Below are 22092 nucleotides of genomic sequence, written 5' to 3'. Positions count from 1 at the left end.
CTCTCTGTGATGGCTAAGCCCAGCCCGGATACAAACTGCGGTCGACATCAGCAACCTTAGCCCTGACCGGCCGGTAGTATGCAACTTGATCAATTGCTGTCAAATAAAGATGGGGGAGATGGGTCGAGTTGGAAAGTGCCAACTGAAACCGACAGGAGTTTAACCGGGTTGGGGTGGACCAACCTGATCCGTGAATAGGCACAAGGATATCTATCTAAGGGATAGGGATTTTGGGCAACCCTGCTTTTGATAAATGCAGCAAACCCCTGGTGAAATTACAAAGAACACACCATATTCTTACGATAAAGAGCTAGTTCAAAGGGGTAATTTTGAACTTGTAATACCATGCTTGAAGAGAGGTTTGCCTGCCCAAAACCCAGATGCCCCTTCTCATTTGAGATTGGTTTTACTCTTCTGGGTTGAAGGTCTGTACAAAAACTTGGGCCAGCCTGATCAGGCCAAGCAAGACAAGCCAAGAGACAAAAGCTGAAAACTTGATGTGTGGGGTACATGGTACAGATTGGACAGACCCCAACCTTGCAACGAATAGTGAAATTCAAAGAGACATTGGGCGAAAGGCATATTCTGCTAAAGGGTGTGGGGGGCTTGTTTGGGGGAAATTGGGTCCCATGGATGACAAAGAGAGGGTACTACTCCCTCGGCTGGAAAGCCATGAATGTTAAGGGCCTTCTCTCTCTTCACCCTTTGCAGCCTTTTGAGTATGACTTAACCTCATAAAATTCCACAATGCGATGGGGACAGCATCCTTTAATGGACCCTAAATGGGTTATGGTCATACCAATTATACACTGCTCCTGTCTTTTTGTTGTATAGGGAAGACTGTGCATGTGGGGAATTTTTTTTTCCCTTTGAAGAAACAGAAACGGAAAGCAATGGGGAAAACCATCACAAGGACAGGCCACTCTCAGTGACCAAGATAAATTTGTACTGGAATTGCACTGCACTTTGTACCACTGCACCTCCATTGCCATTAATCATGGCTTGGCAAACATGTTTAGAACTGTGTTTTTGGACCAAGAACAGTACCACGACATCACAGTAGTTCAAGAGTCAACAGGATTGAGATTCAAATGGGGAGCATTGAGCCTGGTGACATTAGATTTGGGCTTGCTTGGAAAATGCTGCCAAACCCACGTGACATGATTATTAATTGGTTTGTTAGGTGGACCCGGTTCACAAATGGGGTCATGGGTGGCTGATCTAGCAAGATTAGGAATATATATTAGTTAACTAATAGAACAAATGCCTGTAACATATTTAATTAGAAAAAGACCGGAACAATCATAGATCTGATTAATCAAATCCTTTCATGGCTGCCGTAGAAGAGACCAAAAGGCCTACCAATGTATTTATTATCTAGGAGGAACATGACATATTCTTATTAAATTAAGAAAAGGAGAAGATGCAGTAGAGAGATTCCAATTTTCTGTTTGAAGGTATTCAAAATCTTGTACAATGGTCATACTTCACAGCTGAGACTCAGATCAGATCCCTGTTTATAAGTTGATGGAATGACCTGCCCAATTAACAAAAGAAAAAAAATGGGAAAAGTGAAAAGCATCCTCTGTCCATGCACATGATGAGAACTAGTTGTTTCCTCCAAGGTGGAAGGCTGGAAGCTGCAAAAGCATCTTCTTTATTCCAGTTTCCTTCGGATCAGTCCTTTGAAGAAGTCAAAGCTGGATTCACATGAAGCCAGTAATGTAAGTGCTGATAGTCCATATCCACAATTTGTGGTGTTGCAGTAAACTGCTAGAATACACACTATGAAAAACCATTGCAATGGAATATTTACTGCACATGAGATGTACTGTGACCAAGTGATAAACGCATTAGTCCATGATGAAGGCCAAAAATAAAAGATAAACAAGTAAATGCATTCCTTTTCATGGTTAATTTTCTGTCATAAACCCGTGGTCTAGTACAAAAATAGAGACATCATTATACCAGGCCAACTGATATCACAGCTGTCAAGTGTTAAAGCAGAAGCACAAAATCAAAGAATGTGAATATTTAATCAATAAAAAAGAAGCAACGAGGTCTATGGAAGGAAGATCAGAGCACTCTGGCACCCAAGTCACATCTTAATGGACAATATGAATAGGAGCTTCAAAGATGCAACTCTAGTTGATATGGTAGTTAACTATACAGCTGCACATAGGTATAACGAGGTAAGACATACACATAACATGGAAAAGAAGAGCATCTTTTCCATCCCTATGGTTCTGGAAAGTCAGAACATTGTCTATAACCTTCCTGTCATTTCCACAAGGTGAAATTTCTTCATATGACTAACCAAGGTATCTGCTGCCTGCACTAACAAAGACATGTACTGTATCATTTCTACGAAGACTGGCAAAGAATTGCCAAGGTGTCTGCACTGGTACGTTCAAATGCACAAATTTTGGTAGTACATGCAATTTGAAGGAGTCAGTCTCAGGAATACCACTCACAGGACAGATGTTTGGAAGAGATGCCCAGTAAGCACACTAGACACCTTGATAAGCCTCAGATTTTCACTATATTTTCTTGGATACCCATAGGAATATTGAGACAATATGGCTATTGAGTCAACAAAAGGCCAACAGCTGAAAGAACTCTCAAGGTGAATAGGTTGCTCCAAAGAGAATATGATACCGTTGATCTCCAAATCATGTAGTGAAAACTATGAAGTGAAAACTATTTCTCCCAATAGACTGCCCAACTAGAGATTAAATATTAATTCTTCCAATATGAGTAGAGTTGACTGCTCATACTTAAGAATCATGTTTTCAATACATCACTTTGATCATAGATTAGGGAAAATATAAGCTCATCTTTTCCATTTCCATGGTCACAGAATAATATTTATCAAGTCAGTAGAAAAAGTCAATATTAAGTGATGATCTTGAAAATACAGATATATTCCAACATTTACACCATGTTGTTCATGAAGGTTGAAATCTAAATTCATGTAAACAACATCAACATCATTTGCATGAGCAACAACTAAACATTATGCATATTTGGTATCATATTAATATATTGGCAGTTCATCTTCCTATGATTAGTTATCTGAACATTTCACATCTAATGTCAGAGTATTCTCGATTCTCGATTTCATTTAGCAAAGACACAAGACCTCCAAGGAACGATCGTTTATTTGACACAATTGCTTTTATTTTCTACTGTCAATTACATACTGAGGAGATTATTACTGCAGGTAAAGGCAATACCTGACAATACCTGTTACCATCAGGATGAAGCTCATACATTTGATTGCCCTCATCAGAAGCTAATAAATATCCCGAGGAAGTTAAACACTGCAGTTAGAAAAGCAAATAATTGAAATCCAACGTCTTTAATTTCTTAAAAATCATCTTACCTACTTCACCTGAATTTTAACCACTACATCTTCTACCCGTTGATCTTCTTTTCTTTCCTGTACAACTGTCTGTCCACTGCATGCATAGAGCTGTACAGAATCAATAATCTGTAAATATAGCATTATACATTAGGTCAAGAATCATTTCATGATGTACAAAAGGTTTCATTCATGTATCACATGACCAAGGCTTGTGAATAATATCAACACAGAAAGACATGTAAATTAACAGCAACACCAGTACAAGAGATTTATTCTTTTACTATAACAGTTTCACAGGTATAATGCCATGTAATTTTTCTTTTACTTTTTTTTTTTAATTTTTACTTCATAATGCATGATAAGAAGGTGCATATTCAGATGAGTTTCCTATAATTATTTGATAAAGCATAAAGGAAATATTTTCCCTGTTGATCTAGAGGAAAGATAATTATGCCATGCTATATCAACATCCTTCTACAAGTCATGGCTTATGACCACGAAATCTATGCATTAAATATCCAAAGAAAAAAAAAGTAAAAGCAAGCAGTAGCAGTAGTAATTTTGTTGGATTCTGATACATTCCAACCTAAATTGGCCATGGTTGGTTAAAAGGCAAGCACATATAGGGGCAGAAATACATAGGGGTATTTCACATGCTAAAAGGGGTTCCCATCATGTCATGATGTTTATGGAGGTTAAATCGCCATTTCATAATTAACTAAGGAATTTGACAATCTCTCTCTTCAGGGTTTTATTCCAGTACATAAGGTAAAAGTACAGCTAGCTAAGCTACCTCAGTAAATAGGTATTGATTGTTGCTTCAAAGTTTAGAAATGATTTGCAATGGCCTTAATTAAGGTGCTCTCACATCCCAACTCAATCTTTGGGACACATTTTTCATGAGAAACACTTAAAATGAGGCATTTGTGAATCTTCTTCAGTGGAGTCAACACCTCAGAACAAGACAGCAAGCAAAAATTTCTCATGTCTATTTAACTGCACATCATGATTCTAACTTTTAAGTTTTGGTCAAAAAATGTTTATATGTTAAGAGTCGTTTCCATAGAGAACACTGGAATAATACACCTCAATATTGCAGTAGACAATTTTTCCTGCATATTAAACTGCAATATTACACTATTGAATGATATGTCACAATTACAACCAATTGATACAAATCATGGCATTCCTTCATAGCTTCCTCCTGATCCTTATGTTCTTTAACACTTAATTAATTGTTGATACATTACTCATGTGTTAATATTGAACTTGGACACTAAATTAAAGGGCATTCATCTAGCTTTTAATAGATAGTTTTAAATTCCTATGAACCTTACATTTCCATGTATTTAAGTTCCAAAAGGATACAATATTTTCTTTTATACTTATTTAGTTGAAAAAGATAATGCAGATGAGTTGAAATTTTAACTCAACTACAATCATAATACTTCTATTGATATTATTGTCATACTCAAGTAATAAACCAGGTATACCATTCTAAAAGAAACAACAATCTAATCTTTTCAAAGAAAAACAAAGAAAAAAACATTATTATCCATATACATGCCTCTTATTCCAATACTAAACTTTATCCCAAGTCATCCTTATGCATTTAACAGTTGCAAACTCCTTAAAAGCATGAACAAAAACATCTAACAAATCCTTGAACCTGGTTTCCCAACAAAAACACTTTTTTATATATTTTACCATTATGTATTCTAAGCAGTTCTTGAATCTTATGTATCTATTACTAGAATTCCTCTATATTATATGCATTACGCAAACAGAGTATGTGGCATCACTAGGCTGATAGGGAAGATGCTATAAGGGGTTGGAGAATAGGTAGAAGTCGAATCTCATTTACTCATCTTTAGTTTGCAAATGACTTGATGATCTTTTGTGACGGGGGCATTAGCGAGAAGGTAGGAAATCTAAAAGAGTTTATTAGAGGCTTTGAAAGATTTCCAACTTGACTCAATCTAGAAAAGAGCTGCATAGTGGGTATCAATTTGGAGGTTAGGGAGGTTGAGGCTATTGCAGAGTGTCTTGAGTGTTCCATCTCTTCTTGGGTTATGTCCTATTTAAGGCATCCATTAGGAGTAGTTTTTGGATTCTAGTGCTAGAAAAGTTTGAGAAAAATTAGCCTTGTGGAAGAAGAATCATATTTCCTTGGGTGATAGCACCTTGATAAGAGCTACATGGGCGAATCTACCTAGGGATATAAGCGAGCCAAGCCAACTCATGAGCTACTTGGGCTCAGCTCACTAAATATTCAAACTCGGCTCGAAGATTATTGAGTCAAGTTGAGCCAAGTTCAAGCTTCGTAATACCCAGATCAAGTAACTCACGAGCCTATTCAAGCCTCTAATAAAATATTACTTTTCAATATATTTTTATTTATAATATAAATAAATAAATTTATAATCAAGTTTCATAATATATTTTTATTTATAATATTTCATAATATTGATTTTTTTTATAATTTTTAATATATAATCAAGTTTTCTAATATATTTTTTCTATAACATTTTAAATATTAATTTATTTATAATTTTTAATAGCAACTTGTTTATAATTAGCTCGAGCCAAGTTGAGTTTGAGTAGCTAGCCAGTATCAACTCAAGTCGAGTTCAAGTATGAAACAACTTTTTTTATCAATAACAATCTTTTATTAAACTTTCAAAATAGAAATAAGTACAAAGGGAGGGGTAAACTCTCTTAGCCCTCCCTAAAGAAAAAACTTGATCGAGCTCGAGTCAAGTTTCGACGCAACTCGGTTACACCCCTAAATCTGCCACTCCTCGAGTCAAGTTTCATAATATATTTTCTATTTGTCTTTAGGATACTGCCTAGGAAAGCAAATAAGTTGGAAAAATTAATGAGAGATTTTCTTTGGGAACCGAGGGAAGGTAAAAAGAATCACCTTATTATGTGGGAGATTGTATGTAGAAGTAAAGAGGAGAGGGTTTGGGGTTAGGAAATGTGGTTCAAAAGAACCTAGCTTTGTTGGAAAAGTATCATGGTGTTGGCCCCTAGAGCGAGAGAGGTTATAGCATGAAGTGGTGGAAAATATTCACGACTGTTCAGAGAATGGATGGGATGTCGGTGTATCACGGTGGGCTATCTTGGCAACACCTTGGAAGGTAATTCACAGCATTCTTCCTTGGTTTCTCAGGTGTGTCACATATGATGTTTGTTTTCGTTTCTAGGAGGATTTGAGTTGGAGATACCCCTTTAAAGGACCTCTACCCATCCTTATTCTCTACTTTTTTATATAAAAAGAGGTTGTTTCAATATCTCTCTCCCCTTCGATAATTCCTTTGGCTCCAAACTGGGACTTTAGTTTCCATAGTGTTAAGGGATGAAGAAATCAACTGACTATCTAATTTGCTTTGTCTCCTCAATAAGGCTTGTTTGGATCCTTCTAAGCCAAACAAAAGGGTGTGGGTTCCTAGGTCCAAAGCGACTTTCTCTTGTGCTTCTTTTTTTAAGTCCCTTTTCCAATCTCCCTCTCAATAGGTTATCCCTTTTAAGGAAGTTCGCTTTAGGTCAGTTCCCCCTAAGATTATGGCTTTTTGTCAGGAAGAGTTCCATGGGAAAGTCAATACTTCAAATAACCTACAAAAGAGAATTGCCTTTGTATTTCACCTAATTGGTGTATTCTTTGCAAATCTCACAGTGAAGATTGCTAGCACTTTCTAATCTCTTGTTCTTTTACTGTAGAGTTATGGGATTTGCCTTTCTCAATGCTTGGGTGCAAGTGGAATATGCCAATAGAAGAAAGCATGATCTTAAACCCTTCTACCTTCACTTGTCCTAAAGCGAAAAAAAAAAGAGGAAGAACTATGTGGAGACGTGCCAGAGCAACTTTGATTTGGGCAATCTAGGAAGAAAAGGAATGGCTAGAATTTTCGAAGAGGAGCAGCCGAGATTTGAAGGAATTTGTGTTGAATAGGCAATACACTAGTTATAGACTTTGGAACTCTTCCACCAATTCTCCTTTAATGATTTATGGAGGAATTGGTTAGTAGTGACAGGGTGTTCCTCCATTAAGAATAGGGTAGTTATGAGTTGGGCTCTCCCTTCTGAATTTTCACTAAAGCTGAATTTTGATGAGAATAGTTAGGGCAACCCAGGGCTCTCTGGAATGGGAGGGGCTTTGAGAAATGAGTTTGGAGAGGTTGTACTTCTTTACTCGAGTCCTTTGGGATTTGAGGATTTTGTTAGGAATTACTAGCGGATTTACAAGGAGTGCAATTCACAAATCAATTGAGTGTGGAGCAACTGTTAATTGAAAGGGATTCCAAGGTGGTGGTGGGGTGGTTAAAGAATTTTGAGGATGTTGTGTGGTGCTACAAAAATGAAAACAAAAAATTTAAGTGGCTGACAAGGAATATGTCTGTAACAATACAGTGGTGGGAAGATCAGCAAATGCCCTGGCTGATTGCTTAGCCAAACAAGGGGCAGCAAATAGGAAACTTATGTTTTGGGATCAGCTTTAATTTATTTTTAAGTCTCTATGTGGCCCGCTTTTAGTCTCTTTGTAATCTGTTGGGAGAGGCTGCAGCTTGCATCAGTTTCAAGTTCTGAATTAATAAAATTTTTCACTGATCAAAAAAAGGGGGTATGTGGCATTTAAGCACCACAAATTTCTATTCTATAAATTCTTTCAAAAAGATGTACTTTATATCCCTAATTAAAATTTTAAAAATAATTCCTTACTAGAACATAAAAGCTTTATAGATAATCCATAGGTTGACACCTTGTGTCTCCACATATATTTGACTAAATCCAGTCAAATAAGTTTTGCTATGCTAAATGTAAAAGTCCCCCCACCCAAAAAAAAAAAATTCTTTTTATGTTTGTTCACTTTATAAATCTCAAATTTTTATTACTTGAATTACATATGTCAAATCTCTGCATAGGCATGCATATGAGATTGAACACCATGGATCTACAAAGAACAACAACAATATAAAAATATGCAAAAGTTAAATGGACCTAGATGCTTAGGAATAGGCTACAAGGATTAATTAGTGAGACTATTCTTGCTTTTGTTGTTTATGTTCAATAACTGAATGATGAAATGATGTTAGAATTTGCTTTTGGGAAATGATGTTTGATGGCTTAGGGCTTTACAATTGGTTTCCTCACTCACTTGATTGTGATGTTTAAAAACCTGACATATGGCCACTTCCTCTAATCCCGCCCATGGCTCTGTTTGCAAAACTTAAATTTGGTAAACTTGTACATATGTTAGACTAGTGGTTTCTTAAGAGATTAGATTTTGGTAACTTGCAAATCTTTTGATGCTTCTCTATAGTGCAATAAAGATTGCTAACCTTGATTTTCAAAAATGGAACATGGAAAAGAATGTATTGGAACATGATTATTATGTTCTAAACTTATTAATTGATTGTAATAGAACATGGAAAAGAATGTGTTTACTTGTGTCCTGATTTTACAACATGAGAGTGAACAACCATGTACTGCAAAAATCTTTATCAGAATTTTGCATAAGAATACATTTTTTTCATGTGCATATATGAATACGGTCTTACTTATGTAGAGAACAACCATGAAAATCCTGCATGGTCAAAGAAGAAATGCTTGATACTCAACTAGAGAAGGTGAGAAAATAAAAAGTTTCCTCTAGAGAATAAATCATCTTTTCCAAGAGACCAATGTCCATGTTGAAATTACCATCAGTTATAGTCAGGCAAGTATGTGAATGTATCTATGTGTATGTCTGATGTGTGTGACTGTAAATGTGTGTCAAGATGGGAAATGATGATAGAAAGTGTAGCATAAATAAAACACAAAATTAGGACATGCAAGAACTAAAAAAACAAGATACATAGGAAGAGTTGACCTGTAAATGCATGCGAAAATGAGATATTCCACTCTTGGCTAACTCATCAACAGTGAGATTAAAAGTCCTGCCTTCATAGGAACAGCATGTTCATCCTGGAAGTGGGGACTCTGGCCACTTTGATGTAATGGGACAAATTCCAATGCCCACATGTTGACCTTATGAGACACCCAAGCACTCAATATCATAGGATTCACCTTCACCAATAAGCAGTGCAGAACATTAGGACTTCGAAGAAGGAAAAGAATGAGAGTCCTAAATGAAATCACCCAAACCTGAAGGTCCTTTTAAGGAAAAGGTGCCATCTCCTAAACTGTATCTAAGAACTACTTCAACTGTGACAGTCCTAGGTTTCCAATTGAACAGTCATCAACATTATGCTTAGGCATGTTGGATCCAGAAAGTACCAAGAACAAATAATCTCAAGGAGAAAAGTGGAAGCCTGGTCGCATTGAACCAGTTTCTCAGGAAGGTATGTTTACCTTCTTCCTCTTCTCTCATCTACTTTTCTCTTTTTGGTCAGCTATAGATGAACTGATCCAGCTACCAATATCTTTGGTGTGGTGGTATGTGGTGAGACATGAATACATTCTTTTGTGCATGTTGCACAAGAGAGAACAATTGCAAGGATATGGACTGCCCTTGTTCTTTTTCATGTTCATAGGGGCTTGCACTAATAACCGACCCCATATAGTTGGGATAAGGCATGGAGGATGATGATGATGATGATGATGAGGGACTTGCACTAACCAGCATCACTTCATTAATACCAATACTTAAATACTGCTACTCAAAAGAAAAAAGGAAAGAATCTATGGATGTCTCTGAATAACTCAACCATGAAGCCCAATGAACTAATACTATGACATTGTAATAAAATTCTAAACCTCACAAGCAGACCTTTTCTGAAAAATAAACCCAAACTCAAGTTAACAAGGCCTTGTCCCAACCATCTGGCACCAATACCTGAATTCTTTTTCACCAGTCCAATTTATCAAGGGTCAATTCTCAGTTAAGTTGTGAGTCCTCAGATCTAATCACAACCAATTTCTCTTTCAGCTTCTCTAGAGCTCTCAATAACCATATAAAAATGGTAATTATTTTCCTTTGTATTTTAATAGATGCTTTTGCTAACTAGGGCTAACTTATGTTACTACTGACGAGAATTAGGTAAACTTGACATAATTTCAACATTTTTTAATTTCCATATCTTTTAAAGCCATTTATATATGTTCATGCATAAGATGAGCTTTAAACCTCAGTCACACCCTATGACTGGGCCATGTAATATACCCCCATGGTACACCTTGCCTTGAGGCTTACACATAAAATGCCTTTGCGAAAACTGCATCGTAGTAATCAACTTCAAAATATTCAGAATGAGGTGAAAAATGTCCTCAAAAAATGCAACATTCTATTCTTTCAAAAGAGAAAAAATGTACCTAGCAGAACATATTGAAAATAAAAATTTTCTTGGTCCTGTTCCTGAATAGGCTTTCAAACAAGTCCACTTTTTTTCTTGGTAGAAGAAACAAGTCCACTTGAAGTGAAGGATGAAAGACCTACCATACAACAAATACTTCCCAGCCAATTGCAACAAATCTCATAAGCAAGTGAGCAAATGGATGTAGAGGAGATTTCTAGAGTCCCTGCTTGTCTTGCAAATCAGGCACAAGTTAGGAAAAAAAACCTAGTATTTGCATCTCCTCCCATTCATATTCTTAACGCTTAAGGCATTAAGTGTTTACTTATTCTATTTGACCTCCCACTAAAACACCTTCAATTTTAGATTAGTCTCATACAAGATTTGAAGGGGGTAATCAGAATTACTACAAGATTCATAACACAATGTCAATTAAATCAATTTGAAATAGAAAATGCTAAAAGATTCTAAGGAAACTATATTCTATGGTTCTGTTATTGTTATCAAAACCTATAATACCTCTTTAAGGGAGCTAAAAAGGAAGACAATTCTTAAGTCCGTAAGACTACGCAAAAGAAAACCCCAACAAAGACTTGCATTATAGTAGGAAAACATTTAGGTGAGTTTATTTTTATTGAGTGAAAGGAATAAAAAAGGAGGTTCTAACCGAGTAAACTGTCTCTGAACCAGAAATTGATATCAAACCCTAAAATAATAACAAATAATGGTGGCTGGAATGGTTTACATCAAACTGGAAAGAAAGCCAAAGCCCTCAGCCTGCTTGTTTGACATTTAACTTAAGTGTTTGAATGTAAGAGTGCTCAAATATTAAAAAGAAGAAGAAACAAAGGGGAACAGGTGTAACCTATGCCATTTAGGTAGTGTAGAAACCTGAAAAACAGAAATAACACGGATGAAGGAATATGGTGAAAGAATAAAGAGAAAAAATACAGGTAGGTAGGAATAATTCAGCAATGAAGGGAAAAAAAAAGCAATAAAAATAGGGAAATCTGAAATTAATAAATAGAGATCCAGCAAATTATCTTCCAACCAATAAATAAAATACCTGATATATCCTAATGAAGTCAAGTCCACTAGGTGTCTCTAGGAGTCAGCACCTAGAAATGGAGTCAACACCTTCATTAAGTATGGAGTCAGCACCAAACAAATCGGTAGATAAAATTCTTCATTCATTCATTCACTGAATGCCACAAAAGCTAATACATAGAATATTTATAGAGAAACACTATGGTATTTCAACATTTGAATCAGCTCTACAATGTTATTTCAATTTTCCTTCCATGGTGATATAATTTGAGGTTCAAAATTTCAAGAGAGTTAATTTCTTCCAAAGAATAGGTAAGGAATGACAAATATGAAAATAAGGACTTCTGTTTATAAAATCTGTGAAAAATGTCAAACTGATTCAAAGGCAGGGATGAATTATAGCAATTTGATCCAACCCAAGTCCCAAGGTATAAACAAAGACAAGGATAGAACTCCCTAAAGAACCTAATGAAAAAATTAAAAAAAAAATGGTTTTGACATGAATTTTGGATATATCCATATATCTCTAATTCATATATTTGAGATGATAAAATATAGAAAAACCTAATACAAGAATTGGTTCACATAGGAACAGACATTGCACGGGGTCCATTGTTGGAGAGGATAGAGAAGAGGCTGGCTTGTGAAAACAAAGGTTTCTTCTTTCAGAGGGAGGATTACTTTGATTGAAAGCATATTGCCTAGTATTTTAATTTATTATATATTATTGATGATGGTTCCTGATAGTCACAAAAATAAATGAAAAGATGTAAAGCAATTCTCTTTGGCAAGCTATAGAAAAGAATAAATTTCATCTAGTAAACTGGTAATGTGATACAGACCAAAAGGTATGGGTGAACTGGCTTTTGCAATGTTCCTTTTTGTGAACAAAGCACTTTCAGTTCCAGGTAAGTGGCTGTAGAAACATAGGAAAAGAAAATCAAGCATTACAGTGAAGAGTAACAGTAGAAAAGTATGGAGCATGCAATTTTGATGGACATACATTCTACAAACAAAATTTTCCATATTCGCGTACTCTATGGAGAAATTTTGTGGTCTAGAAATGGCAAGACAAAATTAGTTCTAGCCAAATTTGTAGCAATGCATAACATCTTGGATTATGTATAGTTTCTGTGGGTATGTGTGGTTCAAGATATAGAATGTGGTACAAGAATTATAGAACTCATTTATAATAACCAGATGAGTTCATGCTCCAAGAAACTATAATCCAAAATATAGAATGAGGTTACAAGGTGTCTGCCTATGGAGTTCACTTATGATGACCAGGTGGATCTCTAGATTCTGTAAGTCCAAATCTCTCATCCATCTTCCAAGAAACTACTAACTACATGCTGAACGTCACTTGATTAGAGAGAAATTGGAAGCTAGGACAACTAGATTTTGTGAGATCTCCAAATTAGATTTCGAAGGTCTGTTCAGAAGTTATTGACTGATGAAAAATATAGAATATAATTTTCCTATCTGAATATAGCTCATTAACAATATTATCATATCTTCCTTTGAGAACCCCAAGAGAGGCCCTCCAACCTTCTTTTTCTTTTTTCCTTCCTCAAAATATGTTATTACTTTTGGTCAACCCTTTCTCTCCCAGAATTATTTCAATTAGCTTCTATAAGTTTATTGCACAAATTCAAAGATCAGATTGGTGGAATCCATTAAAAATAAGACCCAGTTGATGTGACATATAAATAAAAAAAATGTAGACAATACATCACAAATTCACAATTGAGACTTTATTCACCTTTATTTAAGAAAATATCAAAAAGATACTCAAATCTCTGAAAAAATGCCACAAGCATGTCCTCTCTCCTTATCTGGTAAGTAGCAGAATTCATTTCTTGATTCACTGCATTCAAGCATGTAGTTGGTTTGTTGTTGTCCACATTCAAACCTATTCCTGTAATAGCAAAACATGCTTCAATAATTCAACCATTTAACCAAATATTATCCATCCCTCTCCAGAATGCCTTGCAGATAGGACTAAGGGATCAACTAACATGTTCAGATGTATTAGAGTATATGAGATTAAAAGACTGTGATAATGAAAAAGGAAACAGTACAGCCATGTTATCAACATAGATATGAGAATGCATGGTCTCATTGCAAAAGAAGAATTGAATGTGATCACAGAAGGTTAAGTCCCCTTTACCAGCACTGACATTGAACTTCTTTGATTTATATGTTGAGGTGCATAGGATACCTCCAACTTTCAAGCCATTTAAATACAAATCATTTGGCCACTTTATTTTAACACCAAGATGTGGCATGCCCTGAAATTACATTACATTTCCAGATCAAATATATCGAATATCAAAAGTTTCAAAATACTGAAAATTAATTACAAAGGCTAAATATGAGATTCAAGTACAAGTTCCAAATAGCCAAAGAAGATGTCAAATAAAAAACCTAATCCTTTCCAAACTGGACAGAGCTCTCTCCTTTTCTTTTTTGTTTTTTGTGGAGGGATACAAGTAAATTGTGTGTGTATTGACAAAAGAATCAATAATGTATACCTTTAGGGAACCCCAATCCATAGCACAGACCATGTTCAGGAAAAGAGACTAAGTAGCCACTTGTTGGTAGCCTAGGTAAGAATGTATACCTTTAGGATGGTCAATGATATCCTAGGTAAGAATCAATAATGCCCTGAGTAGTGCAAGAATACATAAAGAGCTATTGACCAACTAGCTATTTCTGGCCCATCTTCTTGTCCTGTTTTTATTCACCTAAATTCATTCATTATTTCACAGAAGATTTTCTGTGGATACTTCCAATACGAAAATACCACAGTTGTCAAGGTGTGTAGGTGATCCTAGGAGATAAGTTGGTGTTAAGTTACCTAGAGAAAGGAATTTGACAAAGAAAAACCTAAATTCTAGGTTAATTTCCTGGTTTTAAATATCAATAGCAACCATATATATTTTGAAAAATAGTGAAGTTCTTTAGTAAAAAACAATGAAATTTATATCAAAACTTGGTATATCATCATATCCAAAAGACAGTAGCACTTTCAAATCTATTTATTTCAATATTACGAACACAGCTTTGCAATAAATAAGTATTTTTATTTAATATAAGAATTGAATAATAAAGCAATGGCAATTAAGAACGATATAGTATTTTTACAAATTAAAAATTAAGAGAGAGAGAGAGTAACGAAAGAATAAAAGAAAGAGGCAAATTTTAGGGAAAAAACCTGTTCTGTTTAATGCTTGAGAGAGAGAGAGAGAGAGAAGGAACTACCCTTTTGTCCTCTTATTTCTCTCTCCTCAAAACCTTGAAGGAACTACCCTTTTGTCCTCTTCTTATTTCTCTCTCCTCAAAACCTTTATACTTCAAAAATAACCCTAAAATAAAGCCAAGTACTATTTGGAGCTGGTTCTTCAGAATTTTCGTAAGTCAGTCAAAGCAGACTAATAACTCAGACAAAAAACCAAAAGGAACAGTCTGGCTGCATTTACTTCCTCGCTCACTAAAAAAAAATCCAATATAAACACTTACTTTTGCATCACAAACATCATTTATCGCCTCCGTTATCGCCAAAGACACCACATACTGTACAAGAGGCACAACACGCGCATCTTCCATCTGTAAAGTAAACGAAAACATAAGGCAACCCTTCGGAGATTCCCACACATTCTTCGAAGGACCTGAAAAAATCCATCACATTGAATATGAAATCGCTTAAGTTTAGATCTCTTAGAGTAAAAAAAAAAAAAAAAACCAAGAAAATGCGCTTATTGAAGTTTAAAATTCAAGCCTCTCCCTTTGAATTGAACATCAGCAACACAAACAGTGCCAATAGGAAGCTCACAAAAATTGCTGTTCATGACTGAAAGACATTAAAAGATTCATCCCCTTAAAAAACCAACATTTTTGGAAAGATTCCCCAAAAATAGGAACTTTTTAAAACTGAGAGATACATACTGAGAAACGACATCGTGGGTCGAACCCAATCGAGGAGACCAAATGAGAAATCTGCCAAACCGATTGGCTGAATGTGAATTCATGTATAATTCTGCTTTAAAAGCTGCTTCGTCACAGGGCTTCTCCATCTCTGAACTCAGAAGAAGCGAAACTTTGCTAACGTCAGGAAGCTTCAAACTGTTATTGTTCTTCAGAGAAAGAGCTAGTTCGTTCTCTAGAGATGATTTTCCGAACAAAACCAACACAGACGATGACGGGTTCTCCATAGCTGAAAAGCAAAACACATTACAAGAAGAAAAAGTGAAATAATTGGGGGAAAACATGGTAGTATGAGTTCACCTGACCTGAGAGTGACAGAGAGCGTTTAGTTTTCTGGGTGGTAAAAAAGGTTTTTGTGGGTACGACTGCAACAAGAGAACGCAGAACAGTCGTCAAGGGCATTTCTTCTTATTACGCCACGGAGGTAGGTGATCATTTTCTCACTGCGCGCCTTTCTCGGTTGGAACGAAGACTTCCGGTTCGAATCGAACGGCCATTCATATTTGACTCCCGAGGAACCGCGAATCCATAGAATGAATTGGCTAGAGACGAAGACGATTCCCAACACTTCAGACCTAGTTACGCATAATGTGTAATCTCTACTTAGATTATTAATTAAATTGAGACACATTTTCATCACCGTTTTCATGTATGTATTGACAGGTAAGTACGATATAGGGTATACATCAATTCACCTATGTTTCATGCATCTGCGAGGTTTCAACAGGCATGCTCGATTTTTTAAATTGGTTGAACCAAATAATGAGATACATGTGATTTTGTTGAAATGCTACAGGGCACTGTTGTTTTGAAAAATGGCCACGATTTCAAAAATCCCTTTTATCATTGGTTTCACAGTCTACTCGACCCTGGATCACTTGTCCACGATTACTACAACACACTAGCAACATCTCCCTGTGTATAATAATACCATATTGGAGAATGAGATGTTATCCATGTGTGGTTGTGATGTTATGTGGGTAGAGGTGGGCAGAGTTTGTGTGAGTGGGAGATCTAGGCTCAATAATTAAAAGCATTTAACTAATCCAAATTCTTTATAACTAATGATTGGTGAAATCGGCTTTTGTGTTCCTAGACCATGTTCATAGTGTTCATACATAAGCCTTTCATTGAGAATATCTCCCCATGAAAAATAACGTATAGGTAGGGAGATATTCCCAATACACAGTATAAAACAATTGTGCATGGTGTGAACACAGTCTCATGAGCACTCAAGCCGATCTCAGATAAGTGTGTTGATGCCCACTAACCTTGTTAAGAGTTAAGACATCGATCCTTTTTTACTTAGCTGAGTAAGTGTATTTAGCCGAACAAGTAAGGCCATGTTTGGTTCAATTCTCATTTTACCCAAGATGAAATTCTAAAATGCACAAGAATAGGTAAAAATAGGCATAATGAGAAAGTATTGCTATGAACCAAATACTTTTTTTTCCTAAAAATGAATTATTTTCAAATTGACAAGTGTCCTATGTTGTTCAATTTCATTCCTCAAAAAAAAAAATTGTGCCAATATTCATAAACCATCGGCCTAGGTCTCCAACAGTTAATATTTACCAGTTGGCATAGATTTGTTGTAAAAGTACTTTCATAGCAGTACTTCTATAAAAGTGCTTTTATAAAAGTACTTTCGTAAAAGTACTTCCATAAAGTGCTTTCATAAAAGTATTTTTATTAAAGTGCTTTCATAGTACTTTTATAAAAGTGTTTTAATATAAAAAGGTGCTTTCAAAAAGTATTTTACTTTCGTAAAAGTACTTTTCATAAATTTACTTTTATAAAAGTGTTTTCATGTAAAAGTACTTTCGCAAAAGTAAATATCTATGGGAGTAGTTTTGTAGATAGAGTTTCCTCAAAGAATGAAAATGAGCAAGATGGGGCATGATTATTTTTCATGTTGCAAGCTACTCAATTTCTCTACTATGGAGCTTATTTTTCACTCTAAAAATAATGTGGCCCATGGCAAAATTTTGTAACCAAACATTCTAATGTTATCATTCTTGCCTATAATGAGCAAGAACTAAAAGAATGAGGCTCAGAATAATTAACTAAACATAGCCTAAGTATGTTCTAGCTTCATGTGCACTAACCTTTCTAAAGCCTCATTCTATTTTACTTAACCGCACTCAAGTAAAGAGAAAGGTGAAAGGGAGAGAGCACTTATTGACTTCAATGATCACGTAGGTAAGTAATTTACCTATGTTGCAAGAGGCATACCCTCATTTACAAGTTGACCAACTTACCCTCTATTAAATTTATACTATATATAAAAGTGTGGATGCAGAGTGAAATTTTGTTGGACTAAAATTACCCTTTATTTCTTTGTTTGAGAAAGAGTATAAAAGACATTTATTATAGTTTTAATGGCTACTAAAATGTCCATATTTATGTATTTAGTCTATCTCTAATTATAATGGTTGAAAATATAACTTCAATTATTACTTTCCACCTCATTTAATCCCTTCTCATTAAGTCTTATACTTAAGGTATTAACTCCCATTTTTTTCTTATTAAATCTTATCTTTAAGTTATTTTTCACTAATAAATGCTACTAATTAGATCTTTGTCAATATTTTTAACAATATAAACCCATATATTTTAAAATTGACTCAAAAACAAAATCATTATTTATCCAAGTGGTGACTAAGCAATTCAACCATCCAAATCAAATTGATCAATCTATAATGTCATAGTTAGGTAATAAAATTTTAAAATAAAAATAAAATAGAAAATTACAAAAAAAAGTGTAGAGAAATTAGATACAATTATGATATTTGTATTAATCAAATTAAAAATAAGTGTAATAAACAAGAATTATTTCTATTGATAATAAAACTGAAATACATAATTTAGAACTAACAAAAAATGAAATTATTTTACTATTTGGCAAAAAAATACATAAATTTTGCAAAAAAAAAAACATTCAAGCACAAGTATAACGTCATATAACTATCATATTAAACAAAAAGTAAGTTTGACATATTAGAATTATTTTTACACACAAAAATACAAAAAAAAACAGAAAAAGCTGAACACATCTATAATTTTATATTTACACTAACATTAAAAATATGAATTAGATTGTGAGATATTCTTTTAACTAAAGTATTTAATTTGGAATTTAGTCCCTATTTAATTGTGAGGTTTAAATTATAAATTGAACTATTACTTTTCACCTCATTCCATCCTCTCTATTTAAACCTTACATTTTTTTTTGATAAATGAAAAAAAGAAAAGAAAATATACACCAAAAAGATATAACATTACAAAAAGAAGAATCTAGCTAAACAGGTAGGTCTGTCGATGATACTTGAATCTTAACAACTTGATCTGATTATCACATATTTGGATGAGGTGTTTATGTAATCAGATTTGAATTTTACGATTTGCATTTGATTAATAATAAAAAATAAAAAATAAAAAAATACATATTTATATAAAATTTTTGATACATTTACTATCATTATCATCATTTAGAATTGTCATGTGCAAAGCACGTGCATACTTACTAGTACCAACAAATGGGTGAAGCCTAAAGAGTTCCAGACTAGGAATAGCAATGGGGTGGGTTTGGGTGGGGAATATATTCCCCGTCCCGACCCCGATTTTGAAACTAACCCCATCCCCATCCCCGATGCCTAATGGAGATGGGTTCCCCGTGGGGACCCGAATCCCCAAAATGTTTTTAGATAATAGTATTTTTTTGAAAAATAAATTTAGTTAAAATAAATAAAAATTTAAAATTATAAACAATGTTTTAAATATATTGATATATATATATATAATATAAATAATATAATAGTATCTTTAATATAAATAACATTTAATATTAGGGTCGGGGCGGGGCGAGGACTTCAATCCCCATTCCTAACCTAGACCCTTACTATCTCATATTTAGGGAACAATTATCTTCATTTCCTTGCTCCTCAGGGGGATCTACCTCGAATAGGGCGGGGATGGGGACGATTTTTCCCCTACGAGATGGGAATGGGGAAATTTTCATCCCCGTTGGTAGGGATGAGGATAGCATTCCCACCTCACGGGGTCCCCGATTCTTGCCCCGTGGGAGATCCCCGTTAATACAATTACAAAATTACCTTATATATAATACTTTTAGGTTTACCTACATAGTATGTTTCAGTTTCTCTTACTGAGTCCAACCCCAAATGAGTCAATTACTCAATTTAGTTTTACTCTTTTTCCCCTCTCTTCTTTTTCTTTACACAGTGGTGGCACTGGACTGGAACAACGGGCTGTTACTTACAAGATCACAACCATATCAACAATGGATTGAAGAAATAGTTAGACTAAATCGAAGGAAGGAGGACTGCACAAACAGGTTATAGCCTTACAGGTATGGGCTTTTTTTTAAATATTATTGTATTCTTTTCCAATAAAATATTTTTTATTCAACATCACCAAACCTGAATCGATCTATTGTCATTTGCCATTGTCCTTATGCTTCTACAACAATAGCTTTTATCTTTAATTTTATTTTTTATATCATTTTTTATTGTTTTGAAATCTGGACAACTACAACTCCTCATCGTTTTGTCTTTATAAAAAAGTAAACACCCCCCCCCCCATAACTATGTAATCTTTTGTCCTTTTTGGTTATTTTTATGAGTTTTGACAACCCATACTACTCCCACTTAGTCGGTCAGACTAGACAACATCGGAGGAAAGACATAAACCCTATTCTAAGTACAAGACTCACAAATTGATGACCATTGGCCATTCATTCTTCAACTAGTTCAATATATAAATCTAAGATCAGGTTTGATTTTCCTCTTTCTTATGGTCTAAACTTTCAAGTTTCGACTAGCAGGTTTGGGCCTTCAAAGACTATAGGCCTACGGAAGATGACCCACCTTTTTCTTCAATCTCTTTGTGATCATCCTTAAGCCTCCATTGTTACTTATATTCCCCTTTTTTGATAGGATAGAGTGCCAGTTTGAAAAGATTCAATTAGGGCTCACCTGTCTTGTTTGCTTTTGACTTCTAATATTATTATTTTCCATAGTGAGATTCTTCTTGTCCTATTGTCCGTGGAGTAGAATGAAACTAAAAATTTTCTCAAGATTTGATCGGGTTATAAATATGTTTATTAAGCTAGTATGAGGTTCAGTGGGGAGTAGGGACTCTTACAAGGATGGGAATCCTCATGGGGACGGGGATGGTGATAGTCTTGTCCTCGTTAGTGGGGAAGGGGATAGGGATGGGGATAGGTTTTTTTGCAGGTATGGGGATGGGGAGTGGATCCCTATCCCCACCCCCACCCCCACCCCATTGTCATTCCTATTCAAATTGCTCTAAACTTGTCTCCCTTTTGATCCACTCATACTTGATCTCCTTGAAAATGTTGGAGATTAGTTGTTGCCTTAGTCTTCCATCATTGCTAGAGGATAGGATTCCAATAGTTCTAGAATATTTGATTATCAAAGATTCTCCCATGATAAAAGAATAATTTTATGAAACAAAAAGGTGAAGATGTTGGAAGGGTTAGAAATTAGGTTTGGCATGGCCAAACCGGGTGGTGGTTGGCCAAATTTTTAAAATTTTCTAATCCAACCCAGGAACCAATTTTTAGGTGATTTTGAAATATGAAATTTTGGGATTGATCTTGCACTAAACTGGACCAAATTTGAAGTCAAATTAAAATTGATAATACCTGATACAGATACCACACTGCAAAGCTCCCAAAGTGGTAGTTCATGCCCAATATCAATTCCAAAATCAACCTCCTACTAAAAATGGCATAGTGTGTATGTAATGTCAATTTAGCAACACCATTTCAGCAAAAATCGGACTCCAACTTGTTGGATCAAAGTGGGTATGTGAACCTGATATTCTCTACCATTTTTCTTGCAAAAACACAATAGAAAACTGAAAAAAAATCAGCTCTTATCAAAGTTAAGTCGAATTAAGGTTTCTAGGAAGCAATGGAGAAGAGAAGGGACAAGAGAGTGGAGAGAATTAGCATAATTGGACTCTCCCCTCTTTCTCTTTTATATAGAGCACTCTCCTAACCTAATTAAGTGCTGATCCAAATCAAAGTTGGATTATGAGTTTAATTGATAAACATTATCTTCTTAAGAAGATAAGTACTCCATACCAGATCCTTGCCCATTTTCAACCCATGTCACATCACAATCATATAATTAACATACTAATAATGACCCTTAAGCCCATTTGGGCTTAAATACTATATGGCGTGGCCACTTTGGTCTTAAATACTATATAGCATGAGACCCACAAAGATCTCATACAAGTCCATAAGGGTTCGGCCCCCACCTTTCATAGAGGTTATGGTGAATTCACTACTTAGGTGTAGTGAACCCTTGGCCCCAATTAGCTTGGGCTCAATTTGAGCCCAAC

General features: G+C 35.0%; 1 protein-coding gene across 1 annotated transcript; it reads right to left on the bottom strand.

Moving 5' to 3' along the window:
* Positions 1–1369: 1369 nt before the first annotated feature.
* LOC148852186 (biotin--protein ligase 2-like) lies at positions 1370–16413 on the bottom strand. The gene is made up of 12 exons (XM_088945747.1): positions 16002–16413; positions 15658–15925; positions 15491–15552; positions 15232–15380; positions 13880–14000; positions 13472–13627; positions 12552–12625; positions 11528–11553; positions 9240–9306; positions 3395–3493; positions 3247–3323; positions 1370–1700 (listed from the first exon to the last, which is right to left on the bottom strand). Exons 1-12 carry the CDS (start codon positions 16096–16098, stop codon positions 1658–1660), a joined length of 1239 nt encoding a protein of 412 aa, XP_088801873.1. The 5' UTR covers positions 16099–16413; the 3' UTR covers positions 1370–1657.
* Positions 16414–22092: the final 5679 nt, after the last annotated feature.

The sequence above is a fragment of the Nelumbo lutea genome, chromosome 5 (genome assembly GCF_056320005.1).
Source record: "Nelumbo lutea isolate HS-2025 chromosome 5, American lotus-T2T, whole genome shotgun sequence".
Taxonomy (NCBI): Eukaryota; Viridiplantae; Streptophyta; class Magnoliopsida; order Proteales; family Nelumbonaceae; genus Nelumbo; species Nelumbo lutea.
Note: the sequence above shows the minus strand (reverse complement) of the source record. Positions and strands in the feature narration are given on the sequence as shown.

Excerpts from the sequence above, each read along its gene's own strand:
- LOC148852186 (XM_088945747.1), bottom strand. The coding sequence starts at position 16,098 with ATGCCCTTGACGACTGTTCTGCGTTCTCTTGTTGCAGTCGTACCCACA. Across the intron at positions 12,626-13,471 it reads TGATATTTTCTTAAATAAAG|CCACTTACCTGGAACTGAAA; the intron begins GTGAATAAAGTC and ends ATGTTTCTACAG. Across the intron at positions 11,554-12,551 it reads CAGTTCACCCATACCTTTTG|GTTTCTACACTACCTAAATG; the intron begins GTCTGTATCACA and ends TCTGTTTTTCAG.